The sequence below is a fragment of the Camponotus floridanus genome, unplaced genomic scaffold, assembly GCF_003227725.1.
Source record: "Camponotus floridanus strain SB8 unplaced genomic scaffold, Cflo_v7.5 scaffold201, whole genome shotgun sequence".
In the NCBI taxonomy this organism is placed as follows: Eukaryota; Metazoa; Arthropoda; class Insecta; order Hymenoptera; family Formicidae; genus Camponotus; species Camponotus floridanus.
In genome coordinates this window covers 175,651-202,248 of record NW_020229328.1, presented here as the reverse complement: position 1 = coordinate 202,248, position 26,598 = coordinate 175,651, and the positions used below count along the sequence as shown (strand labels likewise).

Genomic DNA, 26,598 nt, shown 5'->3' with positions numbered 1-26,598 from the left:
GAATATAATAATTAAGAACTTTAAAAATAGCGATGTAATATTAATCATAGTTTTTAATAATTAAATAAATAAAATTATTTTGTATTTGTATTTGAGGATCTTACAATAATCAGAATTTTCGTACCATTAATAATAATTGTGCGTGTTTGATTCACCACAAACATAAGTATTAAATTATTTTCTAAAAAGTATTATAGTATTTATTTAATTATTTTATAAATAATCTTTTGTTTTGTTAATAATTTCAGAAATTCTTTCGTTTATTTTCTTATATTTTATTTTTTTATTAATGTTTAATGCTAAATTTAATATAAACAATGTATATCAAATACAGACTATAATACTTCTATATTTTATAATTAAGAAAGTAATATTGCCATAATTTTGATCGCCTATTATTATTTCAAGATAACAGATTTTTCTAAGATTCTCAATTACTAAGATATATTATGTTTTCTAAATTCTTTATTTTATTTAATCTTAAACAAAATCCTTTTCATAGCACCTCTCCCCTACATGTTTAAATTATATTTACAAAAAATACTTATCCATGCGATACTGCTTTGTTCGGTCGAGATTGCGAGTTCTTCGAGTTGAATAAAATGCTCGCTCATCAAAATTTCGAGCTCTATGGTCCCGTGCCGTCGATTAACGGCACTCGACGATAAATCACAGTCCGCGGCCTTTTTTTTGTCCTCCGATATTTTCAGCACACCCATCTCATATGCCGGCGACGCTGACATTATGTCGGTTTTGACGGCGTATAACGCTCTTAACAAGAAGATCGCGTGTTACGCTCGTGTCCCAGGGTCGCTTGACGATCAAGACTCGACTAATGTGCGTGCGTAGACGTGATACAAAGAGCGTCCCGAGGAAGAAAACACCATATCTCATACCTAAACACAATACTTTGTCAGTGGATTTTATAGTTAACTTTGTGTGAATGACAGCGTATCAATATAACTCTAATGATTATCGATGATTATGCCAATATGAACGGCACATAATCTTGCAAATCATATTTGCATTACAATCTAAGCTCGAATTTATATATAATTTTTGCGCATTTTCAATGATCACATAAAATGTTATCTATACTATATTAAGATTATATTTATAATAATGAAAAAAATAACTTTAATTCAGTCATCATAGTTCATCTCGTTTGTTTCTCGTTTTGAAAAAACTTAAATGAATATGGTGAGATTCACTTTGTAAAACGTACATGTGATATTTAAAAATTGCGCATAATTCGTGAAATTTTTTTATTAATAACTTTTTAACAAAAAATAAGAGATGGTAAAATCTTTTTAAAGATCACTCAGGACAACATATGTCAAAGTCTAAATCATTGAGAAAGCATGGGTCTTCTTTACTCTTACCCTCGTTTTTATAATGAACTTTTCAAATGTTATTACAATGTCTTATATATAATGTAATAAGATATGCACATAACACACATATAAAAATTATGCTTGACTAGAATGTGTGTCTCAATAAAAATGTGTGAAAAAATAATAAATCAAAAGTAAAAAAAGTCGAGTCCTAACTCCGCTTCAAAGTAGGTTTATTCCTAAAGAAAAATAAATGCAGTTTTACATAGAATGATCGCAATACGTCATTTTGACATGAAATGTCGTCTCAGGTGTTATCGAGGTGTGATAAGATGCGTTTTAGCATGTCGTGTAGTCTTAATTTATCCCCTTTCAGAAGAAGAAGAAGAGAAAGAGTGGTGCACCGGAAGCATGATGACATTTCGCTTCTCGACGGACAATGGCGTGCCGGAGGAAGTAATTCGCCGGAGGACTTAGTCCGCGGCACTGTTTAGACTTGGGGTGTTTACCAGCATGGTGCAGGGCATTGTCTTGACAACTTAGCGGTTATTTTACACGCTGTTAGCTTGGTAAGCTAGTCCACCGAGTTTACCGCTGTTTCTATGCTAATGAGAACCGAAGCCGGCCAGCTAAGACGCTAAGACGATGCCAGGAGAGCGAGAATTCTCCACGAGCTTGGAGAGGAAGGAGAAGAACAAGTTCCCCTTCTCATCCTTGAAATCTCAAACGTCTCGACTATAATAACTGAAACTTCGTTCTATTTAAGCGGAACAATTCCTGGCAAAACGAGCTCTCAGACAAGTGCATGTACTTTACACGTTTGCCGGAATTTTGCATGTATTCTGACGCGCCTCGTCTCTTTCAACCCTCTTTTTAGTCTTCCAAATAAAGCCGCCTTTACACTTTATCTTTTATGAGTATAAAGTCAACTAATCCGCGAGCAAATTTTTATGATGGATTGGAATTTATATTAGCATGGATATGTAATATAAATATGCATACATACACCGAAAAAATTGTATTCTCAACTTAAGAATACGCAACTTATCTTTAGAATATATTCTACTAAAATAGGCATCGAGGATTTTCATAAATTAAGAGGAAAATCTTCTAAAGAGATATTCTTATTAAATATTCTTAACATACAGAGAAAAATGGTTTCTTTGGATTTAATAAATTTTGCTGAAGTCAAATAAATTTAATTATTAGTCTAAAAGTTATTTTCCGTCTAATTAAGAAAATTAAGAATATATTCTTATTTATTAAGAATATATTCTTATTCATTAAGAATATTTATTAAGAGGACTTATAAAGTATACATTTCAAGAATTCAATTTTTTTGGTGTACATTTATAAACATTTTTACTCGACTTTTAATATACGTTTCATCAGGGATCAAATATGAATAATAATTTATATTATTATATCCGTGTTTTATTTTTAATTGCTAGCATAAAATGTGCGCTACTGCAATATCGAAATAAATAAAAATAAAAATTGAAAAATCTATAAGAATCAAAAACAAATTATAATGTATAATAATATAATCTTACGTAATGTATAATAATAAACTATATCACGTAATGTACTTATTGTTAAATTAAAAAAAAAATACATGTATTTTTGCCATTTTGAGTGTACCTATATATTTGCGAGTAAAAGGACGCAGGCAATTTCGGATGACTGAAACTAATGCAGAGAGAGAGAAAGAGAGAGAGAGAGAAAGAGGCTGTTTACCCGTTGTAACTAGTAGCAAAACGAGCGCTTGGGAAATGCGCGCACGTAACTGGTTTACACATATCTAGTTCGTTGCTCGTGCATACCGATATATGTGCCGCATAGGTGCGTGCAGTGATACGCCTATAAAGTAATCTAATACCTACAGGAGCGAGACGAACAATGTCAGGTAACTAAAGCCAGTATCGAGAGTCGGTGCTGCTTACGTGAGCTAACTTCTAGTAAGACAAGCCCTTGGGAAATACTTGCCAGGTTCGAGGCGTTACATCAAAGCTCACATTTTGTCTCTGGATATATCCTGAAATTGAGCTATTTTCGACATGTAGTTGCATTCAGAAATTGCAATTGCATGCACAGAGATAATGGCTCACATAGATATTTTCTATGAAAGAAACTTTCTTCGCTTTTCTTTAGATGAAATAAACCTTTTATAGATATAAATAATTTCTTGTTTTGTTAATCTTCGTTTTATTTATCGATATGATTTTTATTTATTACTTATGCACAAATTGGACTTATTATATTAAAATAGAAGTTAATGACTATTTTTCAAATGGAGCATCATCCTTCTTGATCCATCCTAATATATTCTAACATTAATCCATAATAAAATAGAAAATACACGATTTTTGCTTTCATTCAGTACTTTTTGATGTAGGCGCAATAAGTTTTCATTTTTATTGAACTTTAACGCAGTACAATCTACTCTCCGCTTTGTACAATGTAATTCGAGAAGCAAATCGGACTTTACGATCGATCTCGAATGCAGATTCGTATGCCGATTCCTTGGCATTGACTCGCACGATCTCGAGCATTACAGTAATGGTCGTAACCGCCTTAAAAAGCGGTCTCGGGCGCCATCGAGTAGTATAACATGCAAATTGCCGGTTGTTCGATCCAGGAGGGAAACCCTCGGATTCCTCGATTGGCTATTCGAGCACACCGTGCCATTCCGTATATATTTTGCCCGGGCGAGGAACGACGGGCTAGGGGCGGAAGGAGTTACCCGGATGATCCGTGAAACTATAGGAAATTGTACGATCGTGCACCGGGAAATAATCGTAGAATTCAGGGAATCAACCGGCGTGTTCGGACAGATCAAGGTTTCCAGAGAGAGTAACATCGTGCTCGCTCAGTCGATTATCGCCAGCCATGTCAAGAAGCTACATACCTTCCTCTTTTCGTTTCTTCCAGTTGAACTGAGCTATTAAAGGTCAGCAGCAGATTACTGCGTACGTGCACAAAATGCTCGCTTTAAACTTCGAGAATTGCAGAGATTCCAAGATTTTACCAAATTTCAAAAAGTTATAGATTTCGTCAAATTTACAATAAAAAGTTTGTTAATTATTAGAAATAATAATACTTAATGATATTTATATATTTTTAAATAACACATTATGTGATTGACAATTTTGTGTTTTTTTTTCTTTTCTAATGATTTACTGATATTTATCAAACAATCATCTCAATTTTTCACTTTAAACACTTTTTTTATAATAATCATTAGAGTTACTGTTGGAAAATATATTACATATTATTTAATTTTATCCGAATAAAGAGTTTTAAATATAGACTGAAATATAAAATTGTTAAGCTGACAAAATTGTGCTTGCGAATGCGACGAACTTGTCGACGAGTTACGGCACCAGTATCAGGCGGAAGTGCGTGTTGCCCACAGGATCAATGGATTTGCGGGTGAAGAATAAAGGGTCGCGAATAAGACAGAAAATAGAGAGAGAAAAAAAGAGGGAAAGAGAGAAAGAGAGAGAAAATAGTGGCGGATGCGAGACAAAGAGAAAGAGAGCAGGCTCACAAAATGGGAGTAGATTTATCATGATGATAACTGAACTGTGGTCGGAGACCCAAGAAAAATAACGAAAATTTAGCCGCAGGCCGGGCACAAAGCGATTAAGTCCATTATACAGTTTTATCAGCATGAGAAAGATCTAATAGCGGCACCTCCGTCCCCACCATCATTCGCTCCCCTTGTTCGGACTAATTCTCGCCCCATGAGGTAACACCCTCTTCATACATGTACATGTATGGAACCCCTTCGATGTGTCATATGTATCGCTTGTATTCACATGTCTTTCTATGTCGAACGTTTCGTAATGCACGATGAGAAAGAAAAAAGAGGGGCGAGAGAGAGAGAGAGAGAGAGAGAAAGAGAGAGAGAGAGAGAGAGCATATGGATGTGTGAACAAAATGCATTGGCGTATAGTCTTGAGATAACGTATTTTTTTTTTCACCAAAGTACGATATATTATTTTATTTTATTCATCTTAACATTACAAATTTTCTATAAAATCTTTGAAATTTTAATAATTAATAATTATTTACTCATCATATTTTCTACGTATGTATTTTATTATTTTTATAAAAACTTTGGCACAAATATGTTTACATTATTAAATTTTTTATTTATATCATACAAAAAAATGTACATACATAAAATAATATATATGTATTAGTATTAAAAAGATTATATATAAAAAGATGGCTATATTATTTATACAATTATTTAACATTTTAAGAATTAAATAATAATAATAATTTTTAAAAAATTGAACACACACACATACATACACATACACACACACACACACACACACACACACACACACACACACACACACACACACATATATATATATATAAATTATATTTAATATATATATATATTAAATATAATTTCATTTTAATTCTTTAAGATTCGAATGAGAGTCATCTAGTCGATATTTTAACGTAGAAAGAATGTAAAAATTAAAGAACATTTAATCTCATAATAATACGCTAATAATACGCTTATGTAGAACAATCAACACGAAAGAACACATATATGTATTAGTATATGTAACGGACGGGACATGCGGTATATCTAACGAAGCCTGCAACCCTCAGCGATCGAAGCACCTGCAGGAAATCACAACCCTCGAATGCAAATATTATCTTAATTGCTATAGAAAACTGCCGCCATTACGTTAGCGTGGAAACATTTTTTTTTACCATCTACCCTTCTAACAAGTACAACGACGTGCGCTGTGAAATGGGGATGAGAAATACTGCGACTCTTAAGAATTTGATTTCAATCAATTTCTCAACATGGAACTTATGTGCGATTTAAAAAATAATAAATTCTGTTATAAACAGTTTGATTGCCCGAATATAACATTTGATTAATAAGCGACGTGAAAACAAATCAATATTAAAATTTATAGTCCTTGTAAACAAACATTCTTTTCTCCATATTCATATATGCATATAATTATATGACTTTCGATAAAGAATATAATTGTCACATATATCAAAACTAAGTTAGTGAAATTGTAAATACAAATGTAAATATTAAAAATAATGGAATTATTTTAATATTTATATATGTATTTATTTATATTATTTTACATATTAAGTTTTTTGACGGAAATGAAATCTCCAAAATCTAAAAAAAAATTAATATATAAATTGTTTTCCACGTGCATATAAACATTTTACTTATTCATTCGTTAGAATTCTTCAAAGAGTGATAAAGTTGCTGTCTGTGAAACTGAAGACGTAATGTCGCAAAGTGCTCTTTACCTGGGTTTCAAGGCACTTGCTCGCTATCAATGCAAATTGTCCGTAATGGAGGCTCTTAGATGAAATCCGATCTTCTCGAGAATGGATAATTTGCGAGTGTCACCGTTCACAGTAACTATCGCAAATCGCGCTGCACCGAATTGAGAGAGATGCTTAATTCTTAGACAAAATAACTTGGGAATTGACACTAACTATATTGAAAATAAATAGAAATAAATAAAAATATCAACTTTACAAATATATATATAACTTTTAAATTTTACAAACAATTTACAAAAATTTTTAATTCGTTTTTAATTTTAAAAAATTTATTAATTTTTCGTGTCACTTAATATCTGTTTTTATTTGTATTTTTTTTTTACTTTGTGGAGATATTTTAATATTTAAAAACATGTGTAAAATATCCTACAACTTTTACAATTTTTATTAATTGTCAACATTAAATTATAAATTAAATTAATTATAAATTATACAACTAAATTATAAATTAAATTAAACTAAAAAGTTCTAATATTGAATATTATTGATTTTTCTATATTTATTGTATATCACACACACACACACACACACACACACACACACACACACACACACACACACACACACACACACACAAAGTTTAATAAAAAATTTCATTACAATATTTACATTATTTCATTAATTATTGATTATAACGCACTATATTTTAACTTTTATTAATATTTGAAAATGTAGACATAATATCAACAAGTCCATTTCATCAATCACGACGGCGAATTGCCGATTTAGAAATGCACTTTGAGCAACATCCGCTTTGGAAGTATACTTCCTATCCTTTTTATATATAGGATTTAATTAATTTCTCATGCACACCTTCATAGAAACTCAGCTGTGTTGTGCAATTCCGTGTGTAATGAGTTGACGCAAAAGATATTAACAAATCGACTAGCTATGCATCTCTTAATTGGCCATTGACTTTCCATCTGATAGCTTATTATTCGTTAAATTGGTTATTACAAGCTGTTATACAATCAAATTACGAAATGCAACTTATTATCTTCTATAACTTGGCTGTATGTATTTAAAAATCTGCATTATAAATTAATAATATTCAAAACTTTCTATTTTTATGTATATATACATTTCGAGCACGCCTAAAACTTTACGAGCTTTTTTTTATATATATATATATATATATATATATATATATATGTAATATATTATTAAATAAAATATTATATATTTTTTTATCGGAGAAAAAAATATAAAAGTTCTTATTTAACCGATTATATACAATTATATTAGGATAAATGCGTGCATATTTTTAATAATGTTTGCGATGTGGAAACATTATTTAGTTAAGTAAAAAGCATAAGAACATAAGAAGATATATATACACATAAGAAGATTTACGATAATGTGTAATCTTTAGAATGGGTTGTAATCTTTTGATTGAGTGTTTACCTGTAAACCATAATAGTTTACGCTTCTACAATGTAAATTATATTTAATATGTCATCTATATCATGAATAATCAATTAAATATAGCTATCAAAGATGTTTCATTTATGTTATAAATGATTTTTACATAATAATATCATTTTAATATTTTATTTTGCCACGAAAGATTAACAAAGAATTCAATGAACTAAATTGTACATTCGTAAAAAGGGAAAATAAATATTACATATTATTATATTATATAAAAATTATATTATATTAATATTGTTTTATAATATAATTTAAATTAATATTTTGTTGCATTTCGATATTTAATTTATAACTGTTTATATATTACACGTGTAAACTATTCTTTATATTTACAATTAGTTACTTATTTTATATGAAAAAAATCATATAAAAATGGTCTCGACAATATGTAAATAATTCATACAAATATAATTTTAGGACACAACTCTAGTGTAACCTTTTTATTTCCGACGCTATTAAGACTTCTTGACTAATTTTCGAAAGAGCACATAATTTCACTTTTGTACGTCAAATTTTCGTCGTCGCATCCATGAGAACGCGTTACGATCTTAATGAGCACTTAGCATAACAAACGCAAGATCGAATCGGGTTGCTAAACAGAGTAGCACACGCACCGACGATGAGCAAGAATACGCGTAAGCGTATCAGATGAGCTTTGCCATAAGGCAAACTAGATAATCGTCCCGAACCTCGTAAATGCAACGGTTTCGTATGTGCATATAAGTCGGTTATAACTGATCAATGATCTATATATATATAAATCTTGAGAATTCTTGATGATTTCTAACACGTGAAAGATCATGATTGCTTCATTATTACTTAGAAAATCTCGGTAATTATTAACAAATTTAATTTCTGTCGTAATAAATCTAACCATATTTTACTAAAATCTAGATTTTTTTGGACAAAATATAAATGGTATAAAATATTATTTTTAATATCAAGATATATGAACATGTATGCGTTTTTGAACATGTATGTGTAAATCTCTTCTGCTATTCAAAAATGTTTAAAGAATAGAATATTTCTGGCATCACAAATTCAAATGTTCTAAACAAATGCTCTGAAAAAGTGCTTTTTCAGGTATTTTTGTTCAAAATTTTAAATAAAGAAAATATTTTAAACATTTTTTGAAATGCAACTTTCTAAAATAAGTTTTTTTTATTATATGCATTTTTGTTTTTGTACGAAAAAAAATAGAGCCTCTTAAATTTTAAATGTTATAGATTTATAAACGTACTAAAAGGAAATTTTATAAGCTAAATAACTTTCATAAGCTGAATATTTTTCAGTTGCATAACATTTTCATTATTTTTTCACTAAAAATTATAACGAAAAATATGTGCATACTCGATATTTTATTAAGATTTTGAATATATAAGCAAATAGATATATATGTTATATATTATATATATTATATATATATTTATAATATATTTGAAATACATATATAATTTGTTTTTCATAGCTTGTTGGTACAATATAAAAACAGATTATCAAAGAATTTTTTTAAAAAGTCCTAAGTCTCCTGAGTTCCAATAAAATTCCCTAATTTTTCCAGGTAAAAAAATTGTTTAAAGAATTCCAGGTTTTTCAGGAAATAAATACTCTGTATATATACATCAAAGTATCCGAAACGGGGATGATGTGAAAAAGCAATCATTAAAAGCTGCCTTGCGCCGCAATACGCATGCGAGCACCTCTCGACTTATAGAAGTTTAGCCGTTAACTTAACCGGCGTTTACCTTAATCTAAGATCAGCTACGCGGCCCAAGCCGTGCTTCGCGCGATATAATATATGGCGTATGAATATGCATTGGACACGGTACGAAGTCTTCGCCGCGTGCGTTTGCCGAGTATACATATGTACGCCCCACGTTGACGTGTTTGCCCACGCTCACTTTGCTGGTATACATGAACGATATGCTTTACGCGGTGCATGTTACACTAGTATTTATTTGTATGTGTGTGTGTGTGTGTGTGTGTGTGTGTGTGTGTGTGTGTGTGTTATGTGTGTCATGCGTGATACAGTTGTGGATCGGTGTGTGTGCATCTGTCTCTCGGTGTGCAAGAAGCTCGATGTGCGATTACTATTTCGGCTTTAGTTTACAATGTAATAATTCCAACATTCTGCAAAAAGCATTTATAGGAAGGAAATCTTGCGAGGAAAAATGTGCAAATATGCGTGTGATATCATTAATCATTCGGCTTTCAGTGCTTGTTGCACGATAATCATACATATTGTTATCTGAAGCGTCGCTATCAGACAGTTTGCGCGAAAGTATTATTCATATACAATTCTGTATTATTAGGACTCGTTGAAAAATTTTTTATATTTTGTTTCCTATATCGCGAAAATCCTATTAAATTCTTGTAGAAATCAAAATTTCTAAAACTCCAAAAGGAAATTGTTCAATTGATAATTGTCTCGTAAATAATTATCTCATAGGAAGATTATTTTCTTTCTTCTATAAAATCTACTTTTTTACACAGCTTTTGGCAATACTCCAATAATTTTGGTAATAATACGCTAATAGAAAATACTTTTTGTAAATATTTTGAATATATCAAGATTAATGATAAAGACAAAAAATTGTCATTGTATCATTTTATTATAATAGTTATTAATTTTATTTATTTTTAAGTTATTAACATAAAAAATAATATTATAGAGTAAAAATTTAAATAAAACAAAATTAATTAAATTATTTTGATTTTGATGATGTTATAATAATTATATATAATTAGCATCATATTTAATAATAATTGCGTAGATAAAGTTAAATATTTTATAGAGAAAGAATGGAAAAAAGCATAAGGGCATCTGCTGCGTATTTTTGACCGGATATTCACTTAAAAGAAGTTAAATATAAATCTTTTTCCAATATCTATTACTAATGGATATATTTATTTGAAAAAATAAAAAATTGTGCGTATATATATATTGTTTTAAAAAAAGTTTATAAGTTTATTATAATTAAATTTATCAATTTTTGAAAACACGTTAGTTATTTGAAATTTTTCACACAATATATATTTTGAAATAAGTATTTTTTCTGTCGATTTTTTTATTTCCCATTATAATAATGATATTAATATATATATATATATATATATATATATATATATATATCCTAGATCCTAAAACATAATTAAATAATTATTAATAATAAATTAATAATAAGCTATTATGCTTTAGAATCTAGAACCTGTTGCTTTGTATTATCCTGCAAAAAAATAGCTCATTGGAATAAAAAATAATTGTTATTATAAATCGTATCGCTGTAAAGTTAGAATCGTATATAGATTTTTCTCGTAATTAGTTTACTAGATATTATTCGATAAAAAACAATGCGATTCGATATGAGAAAATAATGAGTGTTTCGTTGGTTAACGAACGCGAGAGTAAAGTGCGTTACTTTTGTGGATGTGTGTGGAAGTAATTTGTGAGTAGCGGATGTGATACGATGTGTGGACGTTGGGCAAGTGGAAGGTGTATTCTTATCTGGGTGAATTTTACGAGCGTTTTAAAGGATCGTTAATTTCAGAACTTATATCGTATTCGTCTCGAGCGGCCGTTTCTAACAGCTGCTGGAAACGAATTGTAACGAAAGTTGAGCATCGATGTTGGCGCTGCCACGTTAAATTAGCGACTCTCTAATCATCGAAGCGAATTTATGGTTGAGTTTTAGATTATTAGTCGGTCAAAGATCAATGACAAATAAATTTATTTACGTAATGTAATTGTGTATGTTTTATGCAACATCTGTCAGGTTCTGATTGTTTACTTAACATGAAAGATGAAGACTTCACCAAATATTTTATCATTTTGACGAAATCAAACGTTTGGGAAAAATTGATTTTAATTTTAGATACATATATTTAATATTATTATAATTAAAACCATTTTGCTGGCATCTGAAAAACATTTCATTATAAATTTCAATTTCGGGAATGTATAACTAATGAAATAATTCATTAAACAAGCTGTAAATAATATATTATTTTCTTTTATAAAAAAAGGAGAAGAGATGCTCTGTAAAAAATTCATAAAACTTTGATAAAAGAGACAGTGGAGATAAGATTATGTATATGCAGATTATGGAAAAATGTTTCCTGAATACGTTGAGCTTAAGTTTATACATTGTTTCAAAGTGACTGAAAAATGTCATCCAACCGGAGCGTCTGGGATTTATGAGGCTTAATTGACACGTTGATGGGAGCAGTTTTAACGCTCTTAACTTTTCACTTCGTCTTTCTGACCCGGTCGCGAGACTCAAGTAAATCGCATCTTCATGTAAATTTAATGACGTACACGTGGATGTTACTTGTTAGGTATTAGCGCGATACATCCATATTAATCTTTTCAGACAGCTTTCCACGTTGAAAAGTTCAAAGAGTCTAGAAATTTTCCTCAAGATTTCCAACATTTACTAGAGTAGCATACTTTATTAGTTTTTCATTTTTCAAAAAAATTATATTTATATTTGTGCTCTCTCTCTCTCTCTCTCTCTCTCTCTCTCTCTCTCTCTCGCTATATATATATATATATATAGCGAGAGAGAGATATATATATACATATATATATATATATATATATATATATAATATATATATATATATAAAGATTTATTTTAAAAAAGGTTTCGTATCAAATCTCTTTTCGACAGAATGAGTAAGCGTAATCAATTGCATTACAATATGTACATAATTAAGAATTGCATATATCCGACATATTAATATTTACAGTTGTGATATGTTACATTAATTGTGATTCCTTCACATTCAAGATCATTATAAAATACTAGCATAAATCGGTTTTACTTTACCTCACTATTCATGAGGTTATATCAAGAATATTTAAGCATTATAAAATATGAATATAACAATATAAATGACGTTTCCTGGTAATTAACGTCGAGTTTTTTTTATACATTCAAGTTGCACTCGCAACTTTCATGAAGATTTCAGTAAGCTAATTACCAAGCGATAAGTATGTTGTTTAACGATGCTAACTTTTCATTTCGTTACCTCGCGAATGCGACACTCGTCACTAATTCTCATGTTTAATTAATGAGATGTATGTAGGTACGAATGCATCGTCTTTCAGACGCACCCATGCAATACGAACACGCATGTTCGGCATATCCGAAGGAGCAATGCCTGTAAAGATGCGTGTAAAACGAAGGATAAAAAATTATCCACACACATTCTGACCGAGTCACCGACTTTTGTGTCGAGTCACGCTTCGATGAGCATATTATAGGTTCCGTTAATTTTTTCCACAAAAATAGCTATTTCGCAAATCGATTCTTCAGAATAAAAAAAGAGACAGAAAGAGAGAGAGAAATCATAAGTCTATATAAATTTCTAAACTCTTGGATGCGTTATCATATATTTTATCACATATTATATGATTATTATACAAATATATACTATAAAAATTAAGTTACATTCTGCTATTCAACTATAAAACTTATATTGCAAAATGTTTAATAATCTATTAAACATTTAAATATAGTTATTTTCTCATGTACTTGCGTATTTATAGTACACCATATGGGAACAACATATGTAAGCACAGTCTTCTATAATTAAATGATATCATCACACACATTCCTAATTTCTATACTTTTATCATTTTTGTATATATTTTGTGCGTACCACTCGTCATATCTTTATTTCGATTCGATTTTGCTAATATCAGAATAATTGTTCGTTTCAATGTACTATCAGAATTACATTTGTATTATAGGCAGTTTTTTCTAAACTTAATACTTCTGAAAAACTTTTGTATTGCAATTTTACATATTTTCGTCAAAATAGTTTTTTGTTAATATTTAGGAGAATTGAAAAAATATATAAATTCAGACCGTTTCGAATAAAGCAAATAGCTCTTTTTTTCAATCTACTAGTTTTTAATTGAGCCAATTCAACTGAAAAAAGATAATTTTAGGTTTGTTAATAATTATTTATTATATAACGTAATGTTATTTTCTTAATGCAAATTTCTTTATTTGTGCATAAACATAAGATTGTAAACACTTAAAGTAAAACTCTTTAAGATAAACTACTCTTTAAGAATTACAGCGATATTGTTTTTATATCGATATTTTTTTATAGTTTTAAAATAATTATTGTATATGTCATGCAAATTCAAATCAATTACATGTTATGCTATCATTTACAATGATTATCATTTATGAATCATAAAAATTTTACAATACTTATTATAAAAGTAGTTATCATTTCTCATTAGATAATAATTGTTACTATCAGGTTTTACCATTCAAAAATATTCTAATGTCACAATTATTCTGATTGACTCTATCATGACACAATTTAACGCTCAACGTCACTCTACGACGACATTGGTAACACAGGCAAGTTAATCAACGCGCTTCTTTGATATGCTTAACGAGCCTCTTCTTGAGTCTCGACGACAGGGGAGGAAAGAAAAAGTTCACGTAGCAAAAAACTCACTCGCTCGCTCGCTTGCTCGCCCAGACTTCCAAGCTCTGCTCGTCGCTTCGTCTCCTGAATTCGTAAATTCGCGGAGTAACTTCGTCGGAGCTGGAACCACCCTTCTCCGTTTCGATGGCACTTCACCCCTTCCAGATGGTCTCGCCGGACCTTCTGTCCCCCCTTCCCCTCTTATTCTGCACGCTCCGCGATGATCCATCGCTGTTCCATCTCTCGAAGAGAGCTCTCGGAGGAGAGCAAACTGGAAGTGGGAGTATCATCGCCCGCTCCACCCTTCGCTCTTGCTCTATCCTTCCTTCTACTTTATCCAATCTCCCACCGTTGCTCCCACCATCGTCGTCTTTCGCGCGAGGAACCTGGACACCCCCTATTCCCCTTCACCCACCCGGACTATAATGAAAGATATTAACTACAATTTTATATCGAATTACCGCTGAAACACATTTCAAATTACTTGGGCGTAGCCGAGCCACGTAACGGAGGCGCCGTGGTTGCTTTAGTTGGGATTGGCGGGATGCTTAACGGCGACATGCAGGATTGGCCCGGATTGATCGGTGGTGGGGTGATTACGGGGCGTGCCAGACTGGCGATATGGCCGCCCAGGAATGAGCAGAGGTGCTCGTCGTCCTCAGTACAGACAGACCAGTCGTGGCAATTCGATGCACACGCACGCACGCACGCACACCTCGCGTCAGGACTACGTTTCCATTTGAAACACACCGATCGGAGCGGTTCTTCTTTCACCAAAGTGTCACTCGCGCAACAGATTGATCTTTATATCGGAATTGCACGTTCGCAAAGCTAAACCGCGAAATCGCTATTGATCGATCAATCGGATTGCTTCTTAAGCTTTGTATATAGTTGTATAGTTCGTCATAAATTGGTCCAGAAATTAAAGCAGACTAACAGAAATCTTTGTCAAAATTTGACTCGAATAATCGAAATGATTTTAACGCGACAACCAAGTGACAGTGCGACTTAAAAAAAAACAGTGCAAATAGGCTGACGATATATTGACAATTCAAAATTAGTAAAACGCTAATAAAAAGCCCGTCGCGAAAGTGATCAATTATGCAACGTGTGACGGACAATCGTAATAAGCCTATTTAAAGACAAACTTTTGAAACAAACACGAATCGAAACGGACCAATCGAGTGAATGATTATTGAACTGATTGTGAGTTGATAAATGTGATTACTTGTGGTACTTCGTTTACGCGACATGTAATTGTGATAGGATAAAGGTGGAGGTGCGTGCCAATGTCTAGGAATTCTTCCTTAAAACTTTCATCACATCGTTTTATTGAACGACCAATCAGCAAAAAAGTTTTCAAGATTATTTGTTCGAACTCAAAGTCTTCAAACTCATTTCGACGAATAATTCACCAATTTACCATCGCATATTTGTGCAAAAGTGAGAGGGACGGAGTCTTATATAAAAATAATTACTAATTAAAGGTGCAAAAAGAAAAGGAAAAAAAGGAAAGCGGAAGTGGTCGGCGGCTTCGCTCTTACGCGCGGCAATTATGTTAAGTGGCCAATTAGCAATTAACCGGGGAGCCGAGCCGAGCGGCCCCTTAATTGCTTGGGAAGAAGGTGGAGCGACCGAGTAAACGGGAGGAAGTGCAAGGTGTACTCGCATCTCGACGCGAATATCGGTTTCACGTACCATTTATGCCGGAGATTTTTCCGGGATGATTTTCGCTGGTCGATTCTCTAAATTGTAAATTTAAACGTTTGCGCGATTTAAAGGCTCCAATGCCTTTGTAAATTGAATGAATCTTTGAAATCTGATTTATTAAAACGCCAAGCGTATTCATGTCCTGGACACGAATGAGCGAAGTTTCTTGACATTATCAACGAAAACTCAACATAGTGGATTCAAGATAAACGTCAAGAATGTTAGGCAACAACGTATTCGTTGCACATGTAGAAGAGGAAAAGTGACCCAGAAATCGATTCTATCTGGAATTACAGTGAAGTGAAATTGAATTAGTAAGGGCACGATCTTTTTGGCGTAGGCTACGTCGTCATCGTCGGCAAGATTCTGTCTCCCAGGTACCGGGCAAGTCCTGGGGTGGCGACAGAGGCACCTACAGGTGCCCGTAGCCCGAAGGAACCACCTGCGTCTAGCGTGATGACGGTCCATCACCAGCAGAACCACCACGTGGCCGCTCTCAGTGGCGTTGCCGTGGCCAATAACGGCCTGAATCTTAGTAGGATGTCTGGCCTGGAGGCGCATCGGCTGGAAAACATGGTCGATCGAAACGGCATTGGCATCGAACGTCTCTCCAATGGACTAGACTCGCGCAATAATAATCTAAACAACAATAATAACAATCTAAACAACAACGATAACAATAACGGGCTGGAAAGAGGCGACGCCTCGACAACGATGCCACAAAGATCGAGATTTATGATCACTGACATTCTGGGCGGCGCGTCCAGCAAGATGCATCAGTCCGGTCTGCCTAGCCAGGAGCCACCCGGAAGTCCACCCTCGACTCCGCGAGATCTCAGTGTCAGGCATCAGTCCAGAACGTCCTTGAGCACCAGTAATCTAGATGAGGACAGCGACGCTAGTCATCACGACGGTGCTTCCGTTACGTCCAATGGTAAATCACAGTTTATTACATGTTTTCAAAACTGCTTGTCGTTTGCTAGAGCTAATATAAAGCTGCAACAGTATCGATATGGCCTTTTCTAACGATATTTACATATCAGTAATAGAATCTTTTAAGCCGAAAAAAGAATTATATTTTCGATACAGTTATATCAGAAACGTGTTGGCTAAATTCTTGAAAAATAATCATAGAGTCATAAAAGAAATAAAATACAATACACAAGCCAATTGATTCAAGTTGAGTATTTTTATAACGTATTTTAGATAAAATTTAACACATCCAATAATTACTTTAGGGGATTTTTTATTAAGACTTAGCTATTTAGTTTTATTTCTGATTCTTTACTGAATTTTTTTACATTTCTTACAAGATTAAACTTTACATGTCTATCCAATAGTTTGATCAATTTAATTTTTTTCCTCATAGATAATAGAAAAATAGTAAAAATATTACAATGTTTTTCAACCTCTAAAATAATTATTTGGATAGTTTAAATATTAGTTTGATTGAAAGACGCTCAAGGGATGCTCTTTTACGAAAATAAAAATATGCGAACATTGTGTTTTGAAATTTCATCTATTTATCTGATCACTTGCGTGGACTTTTACGAAAATATCAAGGATATTTACGGGGTACATGGTTCTTCTCGCGACCGGATGTCCTAATCGGTGAGATCACGTCGACCGTCGCTGATTGTGATTGTATAGAGTGCCTCTCTTTCGAGAATCAGATATATCTTTCTCTGCGTAGAAAGGTAAACGTTTCTCTTTTTCTCTCTCTCTTTCTCTTTCTCATCTCAAGTTGTTGGGTCTATTCGATCGACAACGTTTAGGAATTCTAATGGTTCTAAATTGGAGCTCGGCATTTTCGAAAGCTTTAATTATGTTACCCTCATTTGCTTCATTCATCTTTTCTACCTGTGCCGTTGTATCCTCCAGCTGAACAAGTGCTAAGTCGTCATTAACTTCTCTAATCGGATGACGCCGAATTTCGTAAGATGTCGAGAATACTCGTATTATGCAGAAATTTATACATACATGATAAAAATGCAATAAAACGAATAAAACTGATTCTTTATCATGGATCAATTACATTATTAATTTCTTCAAGAAAGTAAATATGCAAATTATTAACCTTACGATATACGTAAAATTAAACACAAATATAATAATTGCTTGGAAAATGAAACTTGAATGAAAAAAAAAAACTTGCTACTCGATTTTTATTACGTTCACATTTCAACAAAAAAATGTCGCGTTACTATGAATCAAGTAGCTATCATAAAAGTCATATTTATCCGACGAAGATGCTATTAAGGTGACTTATACCAAGCGTATCACAATCTCTGTTAATTGACAGTTTCTCTTGCAAATCCGTTCTTCTTTTCGTCCAGAATGGTTGTTTTTAAATGCGAAGCCGCTGGCTATAACGGCTGTTTGTTTCGTAATTGGCTTATTTCCTCAAAGAAGCGCATTATTAACAATTATGCGGATGATGGCAATGTGATTAGAAGCGGTGATACTAATACTGCTTCTCGCTCTCAGCTAAATTTGATGCTGCTTCGTTGCAAATACGAAAACAAGCAGTCGTTTCGGCCGCGAAGACGCCAATTTTTCCACGACATTGACTCGTCGCGACGGTTCGCACCTTGCGCCGCATCGCTATTTATAACGCCCCTTAAGTGTTTCACGAACAAGACCAATGACCAAAGTCCCGGCGCAACGACAGTGTGGCGTTTGAAAATCTCAAGAGTCACGTCATGGTAATCGATAATCGTCGTCCTTGTCTCGACTACGGTGACACGAGAAATAAAAAAAAGTACTTGCGCGTGCGATAAAGAGACATAGTATGCTGAGCTAAAATCGACACGATCGCATATTTTATTACATTTTCGTTATAAACTTGAACTTAAATATGCAATAACTTGTAAAAAATATCAAGTAAAAAAGATAAGTTATAAATAAAATTTTAAAATATATATTTCAAAATTTTATTTATAATTTACCTTTAGATTATTGTTTGAATTACAGTTTGGAAAGTAGCATTCTATATTTATAAGATACTACTAACGCTACATATTATTTTGTAAAATATCTATATTAATATTGTTATTTTATTTATTTTATTTTTAAATATATTTCATATACAAATAACTTTTTATAAGCTCCTTGATATGTTTATCAGCATATTATTAGCATATTATATTTAATCATACTTACAGATGTGAAAAATATATATCGATAAAAGATATTTTTATAATATCGATAAGAAAAAAATTAAAAACAAGATATTCAAGCATTTCAAAAATCACATAAAATTCATTAAAAAGTCAATTATTACAGTGTACTATACAGGGTGTTTCAGAATTCGCGGATACGGACTCAACAGCGTGATTGTTTCAAAACAAACAACTTTTTCGTCTGGTAAAATTGCGTCTGAGCATTACTTTTTAAATGAGAACAACTTTAAGCTAACGAATAAGTGTCTTATGATTTATGATATTAACTTACAATTAGATTACGCTTGAATCAGGGGCGGCGTGCGCACGACATTTGAGCGTGTATGTTATTTTATCTTTACTTATCGAAATCCTATAAAAACATTAGAAGAGATTTGGAAGAACAACTTCATTGTGCAATGGCAACTGTCACATCAGAAATGCTCCAACGAGCACAAGAAAATCTTATTTGCAGAGCTAATATGTGTATACAAATGAAAAGTCTGCATTTTGTGCTTTTAACATTTAATCGGCCCTTTTTAAGGCCAACAAATTTTCAAAACGTTGGAACAATAATTTTAGATTAAAATTATTTACAAGTAATTTAATCTTATTTTTCCTTCAGCAGTTGCTTCGGGGTATCAATTAGAAAATCTTCTCTTATTAAGGATGTTTTGTATGTACAATCCCAGCAAAAGTAGCTGAAAATCAATATTGACAAATATATCCACTTTTGGTGTATTTTGAGTAAGAAATTGTTTGGAATATTATAATTTGATCTTAGCTATAGTGCAGGGATGTATTTTTAATATTTATTGCGTTTTTACTGAAATATTCCGAATTTTGTGAATCGAAATGATTAACTTTTGACAGAAAATTTCGCCTTGTGACAGATACATAACTAACTTGATTGAATTATATTTAATATCTTTTTAACCAGTTAATACTTGTATAATATTATTTGACCAAAAAACTTTTTGCAAATTTTAAACAAATTCTGAATATTATTTCCATGTGTTTTTATCATTTGAATCGACGTTATACGTTTCCCATAAGAACACATGTTAATTCGGTGCAAATTAAAATCCTTATAACTTGTGAACGCTTTTTTAATGAATCGATTTAAAAATTGTGTTGAAGATTCTAAACATATGTAAGGACATTCTGTACAATTTTCATTAAATTCTCAATATTTTGAAAATAGGTACAAAACATTCTTAAGTAAGTTGTACTGAAAATAGCGATATTTAGATGCATAATTCTTGTAACACTTTAATGAAATGGTAAAATAGCATACATGCTCAAACGCCACAAATGCCGTGCGCATGCCGCCCCTGATTCAAGCGTAATCTAACAATAAAACGTTTATTCGTTAGTTTAAAGTTGATCTCACTTAAAAAACAATACTCATTGTCAGATGCAATTTTGCCAGATGGAAAAGTTGTTTGTTTTGATATGAACACACACTGTGGAATCCGTATCCGCGAATTCTGAAACACCCTGTATACTCATTATATTATAAATTATATTTTACAAGTCTGCTCCATTTTCAAACAATGAAACAATTTCGTAAAATTCCTTACATTGCAATCGAGAGTCAATTTCTTATACATAAACGGAGCTCTAATTCACATCGCGAGTTATATTAGGGCAGAGATATTTTGTAAAAATTTGTAACGCTTCTAATTAAAAAAAGCGCGAGGACACAAATGATATTAAAATTTTTTTTCATTTAAGCTAATAACATTCATTACTGGTGTTATCAGACAGTGGTCGACGCGACCATAAGCGTAAATGGTAGCCACCTTCCGTGGTACGTCATCCATGCAGCGGAAGATCGCGGAATTATTAATGAAGGACAATTAGGAGGAGTAACGCCGATGTAATTGCCGCGCCGCACGCTTTCACGTAGATTGGCCCAGGTGGTTTTTTCTTTTTTTTTACACAGGGACGTTCATTCCAATTTCCCGTCTAGATTATTACATTCCACTATCATCGTAGCCAGCAGCAGCGCGTCACGGTACAAATACGATCGATTCTTCACGCGGCGTTGATTAGAAAATTATTAACGTCAGACTAACAGCTAGATGTAATTGTCGACGGATTTACGCATCAATCATATACGCAGTTGATCGCTCGTTAGCTGTTTACTTCTCGCTGAGATCTCGAACCTCTAATTATCGTATCCCCAAGTATGTCCTTACGTGAAAATTATACCGAGCGTTGATGAGCGAGGAAATATTAGCGCAATAAGGGCAATTTAATGTAGTGACGCCATTTTAATCACAGAGCGAATATATGTTCTTTATACGCACATATATGTGCGTATAAAGAAAGGTATTTTATATTCAATTTTATTTTTACATTTGTGTGTGTGTGTGTGTGTGTGTTATTATATATACACGTGTGCAATACACTTTACAATATCACGATAAAATTAGAATTTCTTTTGATTGTTTTCTTTAATCATGTATATAATTGATTTTTTCTACGCATTATTAGTTATCTACAGCATAGGACTCAAAACTTGGATTAAAAATGTGGATTAAAAACTTATGTGACAGTTGTATATATTACTACTTAACATCAATTAATTTTTTATGAGCAAGAAAGAAAATAAGGTTATAAGAAAGAATTTTTTTTAATTTTTTTTAATCCGATAAGTTTCTTCAAATTTAACAGAATCTGAAATTCTAATCATTTCAGAAAAAATATTAAAATTATAAATTTATATATTTATATCATTGCTTACATATTTCTGTGTGTGTGTGTATGTGTGTTGAATTCAAAATTAAACATGTACATATGTTTAAAACATAATTGATGGGAATTTATCTGTAAATTATAATAGGCTACACACATAAACATTGTAAACTATGTTTACATGTCATTTATAACGATAATGAGTAATCAATTAAATATGGCTTATGGAAGATATTGCGTTTGTGTTGTAAATGGTGTAAATATAGGAATAAACAAATTTTAATACTTTATTTTGTCACAAAAAATTAATAAATTTCAACAATTTAACGAACTGGATTTCATATTGATAAAAAAATAAATATTATATAACATTAATATTAGTTTATAATATAATTATTGTCTTTTGTATTTTGAAATTTAATTTATAATAGTTTACGTGAAGTGTGTTTACAAAGAAAAGTCCATGTAAACACGATATAAACGATGTAAACAATTCACGTAATTTTGGAATCTACGTTACGATCCTGATAATAGATATTTCTCATTTCTACTTTCAATTTCTAATTTCTGCATGTATTTCTCTCTTTAATATGAATCTTGCCATCGGATCAATGCACTGGCGTCCTATCCAGTTGAAAAAGGTGTGAAAAAAAGTGTCTTTCTCCACGCGAGAATATCATTTCTCGGACGCGTGTGCGAGTCGTTTGTAATCCGCTTAAGAAGCCGACATTCGTCCCCACGGATCCACATTGTTGTCATCTCCGTATCATGGGTCTCCGGAAAGTTCTGCCAGAAGCCGTTTCACGCCCTTACGGACGAGCTCGCTGACTTTTCGACGCGCAACTAATCCGAGAACCGGAAATGATTGGCAACCGTTTAGATCCCGGCGGATTAGCAGTTCTATCCGAGGGACTTTCGCGAGACGAAAGCAATTTCGGATGCCGAAGGTGCCTTTTTACGAGCCGGCTGTCGGACTTTTTGACGATACAATCTACGTGGAATTAATCCCGCGATCTGAATATCAAGCTCAGAAGAAAGATTCAACGGTGACAATGTCGACAGCGAGGACTTTGAATGACTCGTACATAAAGAAGACCGATTATCTGAATATCAAATAAGAAATGATAATACAAATTTACAAAATGAATGCGCATTGAATGAATCTTGTGTGAAAATACTTCTCGAAATGGAAATTAAAGAACTATTTTATTTAAGAAGCATTAAAAATATATAAGGTGACTATCTATTTTGTAAAATAATAAGAATTGTAAAAAAATATCTTTAAGACGTGAAAATATATGTAGTCTTTCGCTTTAATTGCGAGATTGACATGACGGAATCTTGACATAATGATTTCCTCTTTTCTCACAATATATTAATTAACTGAGATACTTTCACTTGATAAGGACCAAAATCCATGGTTAAAACGTTGTGATACTGTAGCAACCAATAAATTGCCAGTGTAGTCGATTTAAATTACGTTCTTTTATTTTATCTACTGGCGACATTCAAGAATTTAATATTATATATGTATATATTTCAACAAAATACTTTCTATGAGCATAATTTAATTATTCTTGCACATTCATCAACAATATAAGTTTAAAGAGAAAATTAACTGAAGATCGTGTAAAGCAATTGAACTTTTATAAATACTTGAATTTACACAATAATAGACATACCAGTATAAAATTTTTTTTAAATATCTCCAATTTTAAACAGATAATCACCTTAGGAATATCTTATAGATGATATAAAAATGTAAAATAATTTCATAAATAAAATATAAAATAGAATAATTTTACAAAAAAATTCTTTTGAAAATATGAGACTTTTAAAATATAAAAGATTCAATTACATCTCGCAACAATGTATTGATAAATGTTTATGTAAATTATTTTACACGTCTTCAACATATTTAAGATTTGGCAATTATGATTTGGTTCTACAGAGAATATCGTGATAAATCTAATCGCAAACAGTGATCGCGAGATTAGCTCACAACGCGTAGGAAGGGTATATCGTGTTTACAAAGCGGGTGATCTTAGATTACGCGCAGGTGATTAATTATTCCGTCGGAGGCAAACGTTTACGTAGGTAACAATGCGCAGAAGCGTATTGTCTGTATGATGATGAAGAATTTCGCGATATCCAAAACGAAGCAATCATTTAAACTTCGCAACAATCATTTTCAAATTTGCTCCACATTAAAGCGGCTCAATCGATCAAATTAATCATTCTCGCTGTAATTCTTGATAATTGCCTGTCGGAGATACCGTGATTTCGAAGTCAGTATCGATTTCGAGAAAGCGAGGTCAAGTCTGTCAACGCGGATGTATTGGGCGCTTAAGAGGATTTGAAAATCTCGTTAGGCGAACACTGGAAAACAACCGCGCGAATCCCAACAATGACGGTAAACATCTGTCGGCGAGGAAGTTTTTAGTGAAGTCCGACCGTATAATGTGACTCGAATCGTGTTCGCTCAAAATAACAAGGCAATTATTGCTAATACTTACTGCAGTCGATCCAAAACTTTCCAATTATGTCAATAATTGTAACATTCTTTCGTTCTAAAGGAAATTGGTCTAAACTGCTCCTCATCAATTTTAATTTTTTTAACTTATATAAATACTAACATTCATTGCAAGAGAGAGAAAACACACATTTGCGCGCGCTCTCTCTCTCTCTTTGCAAATTTTCAATAATATTTTAACAAATGCAAAACAACAATTCTGTAAATAATTAAGAATAAAAAATTGATAGAATTCACAAATGTTAAACAATATGAACATGATATTAATCATAATTATACAATAAATAAATAAATATGTATACATAATTAAATAGTTTCTAAATAATAATTATTACAGTTATTAAGAGTTTTAAATTATTTCAGATTATTTAATTATTTAAGACAGAAGGTTACAAAACAGGTATAATATATTTAAAAAATAAATATTAATATTTATAGATATTAATTAATATTTATAGATATTATTTTAATATTTATAGATATTAATATTTATACAGTTATATGGCTATAATCTTAATTTTAAATTACCCAACAAGCTTGTAGAATCTATATAAAATGGAGAACTCACATTCGTAATTTCGCAAGTAACCGTGAGTTGTTGTAACCGTTGCATTTCTATTCGCCGCATGCGCGGAATGCGCTCGTGAAATTCGAGAAACACGGGCGTTACGCACCCCGTGGAAACCTTAGGCTCAAGTATAATATGATCTGACAGTAACACTCGATTGCATTTTTCCCTATAATGTTTCCGTGCTGCGATAGTTGGTGTCGTGTAAACCAACACCTCGCAATCCTTATTCTGCTATGAGATCCTTAAACAAATTACGAAGCGATAGCTATCGAAGAATTATTACGATCGCGCAAGATAATGCAGATCTTATAACATCATGATAGGAAAACTATATCATTTATGTACGACGTAATGATGCTATTATTGTGTTTTCCGCGTAAATATTATATAATATATATCTTTATGTACAACTTCCTTCTTTATATATTTTTTACGTTTTATCTGCACAAATGTTACATAATATCTATAAATTCCTTTTTTTACATATTTTTTTTTTTTTTTTTTTTTTTTTACATATTTTTTTATGTTCTGTATAATTTGATAATATTTTATTTGTTTGTTTCGCACACGAAATTAAAGCGTTAATAAGAATATTGAAAATATAATATAGTTTTAAAGAATACAATATTAAAAGTCGATTATGCAATGTATGGGATACTAATTTGGTTCAATCCCGTAAGTTTGTTTTTAAAATTCTCGCCGACAGTTTGTCCCCCGTGGGATCGTTGCAAATAGAGTGGGCAGGCAATAAAACGTTGCCCCCATAACATTATCCCTAGTGTTTTCTCCCCCAAAGGTGGCGACGCGGTAACACAATACAGAAGAGGGTCAGATTCTGCCCCGTCGAGGGCCACCGCCTTTGTATACGATACGAGGGGTTGTAGGTGGTGATGGTAAGAGAACATCCCGTACGACACGGGGCCAAGCGAAGAGGTGTGACTCGCATTTGTAAGCAAAATTCCACAGCAGCTTCCCTAAATGTTTTTTATAGAAAAATACCCTCAAAACTTTAGCACTAATTTTGCTGCCAAATTTAATTTTAACTCGTATAAAAGATAGATGCAATATAAGAATCCGATATTGTTTATTGAAACAAATAATTTTATTGTTTGAGGAAATTAGAGATTATACAATATGAATAAAACTTTTGCATAATGTATATTGTAGATCTATACCTGAGAAATATTTTTTATTATTAGTAAAAAATTATTTGTGTGTACGATATAAGGTAATTTTAGGGATTGTCACGATGAATATTTGAAAAAGAAAGCATTGTTAGGAGCTCATTAATTCTATAATTAAGAAATAGAAAATACATGCATCTTTATGTTTGTTTCAATTCGTCTCTTT

At 32.0% G+C, this 26,598-nt stretch overlaps 2 protein-coding genes across 2 annotated transcripts in view; one reads left to right on the top strand and one right to left on the bottom strand.

Annotated features, from left to right (window-relative positions):
* Positions 1 to 499: 499 nt before the first annotated feature.
* LOC112637802 lies at positions 500 to 14,824 on the bottom strand. Its single transcript, XM_025408353.1, has 2 exons — positions 14,601 to 14,824; positions 500 to 896 (listed from the first exon to the last, which is right to left on the bottom strand). Exons 1-2 carry the CDS (start codon positions 14,797 to 14,799, stop codon positions 721 to 723), a joined length of 375 nt encoding a protein of 124 aa, XP_025264138.1. The 5' UTR covers positions 14,800 to 14,824; the 3' UTR covers positions 500 to 720.
* Positions 14,825 to 15,246: 422 nt separating this feature from the next.
* LOC105251600 (homeobox protein B-H2) overlaps positions 15,247 to 26,598 on the top strand; it is a 37,865-nt gene continuing 26,513 nt past the window's right edge. The window contains exon 1 of the mRNA XM_011258533.3: positions 15,247 to 17,214. Coding sequence (XP_011256835.1) covers positions 16,737 to 17,214 — 478 coding nt within the window. The 5' untranslated portion in view covers positions 15,247 to 16,736. The remainder of the gene's footprint in view (positions 17,215 to 26,598) is intronic.

Coding starts and splice junctions, on each gene's coding strand:
- LOC112637802 (XM_025408353.1), bottom strand. CDS start 14,799: ATGGATCATCGCGGAGCGTGCAGAATAAGAGGGGAAGGGGGGACAGAA. Junction 897..14,600: donor GCGAGCAAGCGAGCGAGCGA/GTGAGTTTTTTG, acceptor TATTGTGTTTAG/GTATGAGATATGGTGTTTTC.